This window comes from Chinchilla lanigera, unplaced genomic scaffold, assembly GCF_000276665.1.
Source record: "Chinchilla lanigera isolate Chin_1 unplaced genomic scaffold, ChiLan1.0 scaffold00009, whole genome shotgun sequence".
NCBI classification, from domain to species: domain Eukaryota; kingdom Metazoa; phylum Chordata; class Mammalia; order Rodentia; family Chinchillidae; genus Chinchilla; species Chinchilla lanigera.
In genome coordinates this window covers 28,939,104-28,943,570 of record NW_004955410.1, presented here as the reverse complement: position 1 = coordinate 28,943,570, position 4,467 = coordinate 28,939,104, and the positions used below count along the sequence as shown (strand labels likewise).

The following is a 4,467-nucleotide window of genomic DNA, read 5'->3' as shown; positions in this document are numbered from 1 at the left end:
TCAACATTAAGAAGCCCTCCACACACATCACTTGCTAATCAGGGTGTGTGCCGGGTCCTGGGAGAAGAGGCTTGGCCTCTGCCAAGGGGCACTGGGGCGGCTGCAGCGTCCCTACCAACGTCAAACAAAAAGTGGAGGGAGGAGGGCTAGAACAGCAAGTTGAGAGTTGTCACAAAGCTGGAGTGAGGAAAAAGACCAGGTGCCGGGAGATGTCAGAACCAGAAGATGCTGTGTAATTGGGGTTCTAGGGAGGTGAGAGAGCCCCCCCAGGTTCCTTGCCAAGAGGCAAGATTCTGCCCGGCAGTAAATCTTCTTGCTCTTTCCTCTAAATGGGCTGATATGTTGCCATCCACAAGCCCGTGCCATGCCGTGGAAAAGCCGGTGAAGATTAATCGCTACCTGTTCTGCATACACAGCATTTTGTTCAGACACCGCAGCTTTCCTTTCCAGTGTTTGGCTTGGCAGGAGAAAGGGGGCCCAGGTGAGGAGTGGGAGGTGGGAGGTGGGAGGAAAAGGGGCTGGATATGGGTTGCTGTTTGCTGCTAAGTTTTGTTTAGCCCTGGAGTCATGGTCTCCACCCCAGCCATGGGTGGTAGGTCTGGTGAAGAACGGTGAAAAGAACCCCAAAGGAAGCTCTCTCAACCTCAGCTTTCCCATACCCACTCCTGCTCCTCAAACATCAGCCACTGCCGCTCTGGGGCCTCCCAATCCTCGAGGCTGAGTCCCGCTGGTCCTTTGAGGCCTTTTCCTTTCCCCTCGGGATCTTGGGGGCAGGAGGGGCCTAGCTGAGTCCCCCCCGGGGGGGGCCCCCCACGGGCATCCTGGAGCTGGCAGCTCGAGGGCGGCTCCTTATCTGGTGAGGGGAACCTCCTCCCTCTGGTCCAACGCGACGGAGGAGGCCTTGCTGAGCACAGAGGGAGCGAAGGTGAGGAAGGAGTCCGAGCGCGAGGTGGAGGCACAAGTGAAGTCCGAGGCGGCAGCGGCCCGGGGCGCCAGCCCATTGGCGGGGCCGCTGTGACAGGCAAGGCAGGAGCAGGGGCCGCCGGCCGAGGTCCCCAGTCCGTGCGCCGGGCCCGCGGGGTACAGCGGCGGGTGGCGGAAGGCGCACAGCAGTTCGGGCCGCGGATACGGCTGCGAGAGCACGCGGAACGTGTCGAGCGGACGCAGCGGGCCGCTGAAGGGCGAGGCGGCGGCCGAGGCTGCAGACGCGGCGCCCAGGCCCATGGGCGAGTAGTAGGGTAGGGGCAGGTGCGACGGGAAGGGGTAGGGCAGGCCGCCCGCGGCCGCCGCGTGGCTCATCATGTACGTGTAGAAGGCGGGGTCAGCTGGATGCGGCCACGTCATGGCCAGCCGCTGCCGCTTGTCTTTCATGCGCCGGTTCTGGAACCACACCTGGGAGAGGAGTGGAGCAAATTGGGCCGCTGGGCTAGGCCCAGTGTCGGGACTCAGAAATCCTGCGCTCCAGGGGACAGTGCCCACATCCCAGAGGGGAGCCAAAGCAGACACAAACTGCTGAGGTCAGGCCCCACCCCACCAACTGCAGCTGGGGTCCCTCCCTTGGGAGGTTCAGGGAGTGACTGCAGTCTGTCCCTCCTTCCTCTGCACACGTGGCCAGGACCCCCAGGGTGGCTTGGGGGGGGCGGGGACCAGGATTCCCTGAGTCAGAGGCCACAGACAGCATTTCCTCAGAAATACGCCTTCTCACATCCCTCTCTTTTGGGCACCCGTCCCCGTTTTCTATTTGGCTACAAAGAAAAGGAGACACTGGACCTCTTGGCAACTGTGGCTGCCTCAGGCTGTCAGAAGGGCACATCTTCAGTCTGCACACTGGGGCCCAGATTCCGGGCCCGTGATTTAGGGAGTAGGCAGTTGGTCTTTACTTCCTGCTAAATGGGCGCACACCCTCCTCACGCGTCCGGATCTCGCATACCTTGATGGTGGTTTCAGGCAGATTTAGGGCTGCAGCCAGCTCACATCTCCGCGGCCTCGATACGTAGTTCTCCCGGTAGAATTCCTTCTCCAGGCGAGCAATCTGCTCCCTGGTGAAGGCGGTGCGGTAACGCCGCATCTGGTCACTGGCGCTGCAGGCCAGGGTGGCTTGAGAGCCTCCTCCGCTGCCACTGCCGCCGCCGTTGCTCTTAGGGGTCTCCCTGCTGCCGTTTGGACTGCCGGCCAATGCCTCGGAGCCAGGCCCTGCGCAAAGAGCCCAGAGCATACATGTGTGCACACGCACACGCACACACACACACGCACAACAGACACAAACACTGCAGACTGGCTGTAGGCCCAAGGCCCGGTGTCGATGGGGGCGGTGAAAAGGGACACTATCGGGAGCCTCAGTCACTGCCTCTGCTGGGCTCTAGGGACTCGGGGAAAAGGAGCAGGGGACATAGATGTTTTGTGGGGAAGCCTGGTCTGGCTGCTGTCTGGAAGGCCTGGATCTAAGGCATGCTAAGTACAGGGGATCACAGCCGCCTTCCCCACCTGCCCTGAAGCACAGAGAGAGTACCTGCTTTTCTAGCTTTCTGCCCACCCTTGACAGGAGTGGACCACAGGGTACATATTTGGCAGGCAAGGGAGTAAAGATGCATCTCTGTGCTGGAGCATCATGCACTCTGAGACTTGGTGCATTGTGGGATGCTGGGTATGCATGTGAACCAGGATGCCAGCACAGGTGTGGGAGCATTTCCTGGACTGTGTGTACCGCAGGGATGGTGTATCTGAGTGGAGAGCAGGTTGTTCTGAAGACATGTTGAAGTTGGGAGTCTGGGTTGAGGAGATAAGATGGTGTGGAGTGTGGCTGGACACTCAACCAGGTGCTGCCTGCCAAGGCTAAGAGGTGGCCTTTCTTCCCTCCCAGGCTCTTCCTACCCATTCCCAGGGCATTGTGGAGGAGTGTCTGCTGATGAGCTCTCCCTTCCAGGTTTTCACCCCTCTCTGGCTGAGTGATTGTTGGCACAGAGACTTTTCCGGGGCCATCCACCCCCACTCCCATTAGCCTTTGGTGGGGAGGAGGTCTCCAGTTAAAGTAACCCCCCCTTAGGCCTACCCGAGGGAAGGGTGGTGCTCTAACCCCCTGCAGTCCCTTTTCCTTTGGGTGGAGAAGTGGGACTTGGAAAGAAAGGGAAGCGGGGGAGGGCCCAATCTCTGCCTTTTCAAATGCAACCGGAGACCAAAGGCAATTAGACCATTGGGACCATTTCCGACCTGGCGCCGCCGAGCCCGGGAAGTGACAAGGTAATTTGGACCTCTGACCGACGTGCAAACTCGTCGGAGGGCTGCAGCACCCGGACCGCCAGAGTCCACCGCGATTTTACGGTCCTTTATGGACTCATGGCTTCCGCGCCTAGATACGCCTTACACCCCGCCAGCTACAAACTGCCCGACTCGCGTTTGATCTTGCTCTACCCGAGGGAAGGTGTCTTCGCCGCTCAGTTGAAGCATTACCACCAAGCACGGGGGTTGGGGTGCGTTTTGAATCCCCTAAGCCCAGGACTTGCTCTCCGCCCTTCCCAGGCACAGCTGTCGCCCTCAGTCCCACCAACGCCAGAACACAGTAGGAGACCCCCGCCAGGGCTCGGATAGCAGGGAAGACTTGCTCGGGTGGGACCCCCCAGCCATTCTGCCCTGGGGGAAAGGAATGTCTTCCTGCTGGCCTGAGCTGAAGTGAGGGGTGGGCGCAGTGGGAGGCCCGGGGAGCGAAGGGGCGCGGTGGCTACCTTTGCTGTGCTGGTACTCGGCGCTCCCGGTGGCGCAGTCCGGGGTGCAGCTCACCTCGATTTCTTCATAGAAATCCGACTCGGTGTCTGAGCTACTGGGTTGCCCCTGGCCAGAGAGGCTGTCGGCAGGAGGGGCCGGGGGTCCCGGGCCAAGCATGGCCGCGCCGGCTGCCGGTGGCTCGGCGCCCAGCCCCGCCGCGCTGCCTGAGAGTCCATCGACCGGCTCCTCCTCCGAGCCTCCCCCGCCGCGCTCCCGGGCAGCCGGAGGGCCGCCTCGCGGGCTCAGGCAACCGTGGGACACCATCTTCTCGGGCGGCTCAGGCAGCGGGCTGCCCACGGCTTCGGACAAATTGGAGACCCTCTTGCCAACCAGAGTGCCAAGCTGACCCCCGTCCAGAAACATAACCATGTCCTTTCGGCTCTCCATCCCGGGGGTCTCCGGAGCGGGGAGGAGTGAAGCCCCAAGTGAGCTCCTAACCCCCGGCACTCTGGGACCCCAGTGGTCGGGCAGGTCTTGGCTGCGAAAGGGAGCCAGAGAGGCCGGGCGACCGGGTGGGAACCGAGCGGTCAGAGCGCGGTGTCGACGGCGAAGGCGGAGGTGGCGGTGGGGAACTGGGGTCACCTTGTGATGCGAGCGCTCCTCTGTGCCGCACCGCCTCTGGGAGGAAGCCCCATTGCCCTCTTCTTTCTAAGCTGTCATCCTCCTGCTGCAATCGTCATTACAGTACCGCTGGTGACGCCACTCGGC

At 61.7% G+C, this 4,467-nt stretch overlaps 1 protein-coding gene across 1 annotated transcript; it reads right to left on the bottom strand.

Annotated features, from left to right (window-relative positions):
- Positions 1–819: 819 nt before the first annotated feature.
- Positions 820–4,155, bottom strand: Evx1 (even-skipped homeobox 1). Its single transcript, XM_005377464.2, has 3 exons — positions 3,720–4,155; positions 1,931–2,193; positions 820–1,392 (listed from the first exon to the last, which is right to left on the bottom strand). The coding sequence occupies exons 1-3, from the start codon at positions 4,144–4,146 to the stop codon at positions 850–852; spliced, it is 1,233 nt and encodes a 410-aa protein (XP_005377521.1). The 5' UTR covers positions 4,147–4,155; the 3' UTR covers positions 820–849.
- Between the last annotated feature and the right edge of the window lie 312 nt (positions 4,156–4,467).

What these genes read in the sequence shown, in the direction of transcription:
- Evx1 (XM_005377464.2), bottom strand. Translation starts at nt 4,146, where the DNA reads ATGGAGAGCCGAAAGGACATGGTTATGTTTCTGGACGGGGGTCAGCTT. An exon ending in CGAGTACCAGCACAGCAAAG is followed by an intron (nt 2,194 to 3,719) that starts GTAGCCACCGCG and finishes CTCTTTGCGCAG; the next exon opens with GGCCTGGCTCCGAGGCATTG. An exon ending in TGCCTGAAACCACCATCAAG is followed by an intron (nt 1,393 to 1,930) that starts GTATGCGAGATC and finishes CTCCTCTCCCAG; the next exon opens with GTGTGGTTCCAGAACCGGCG.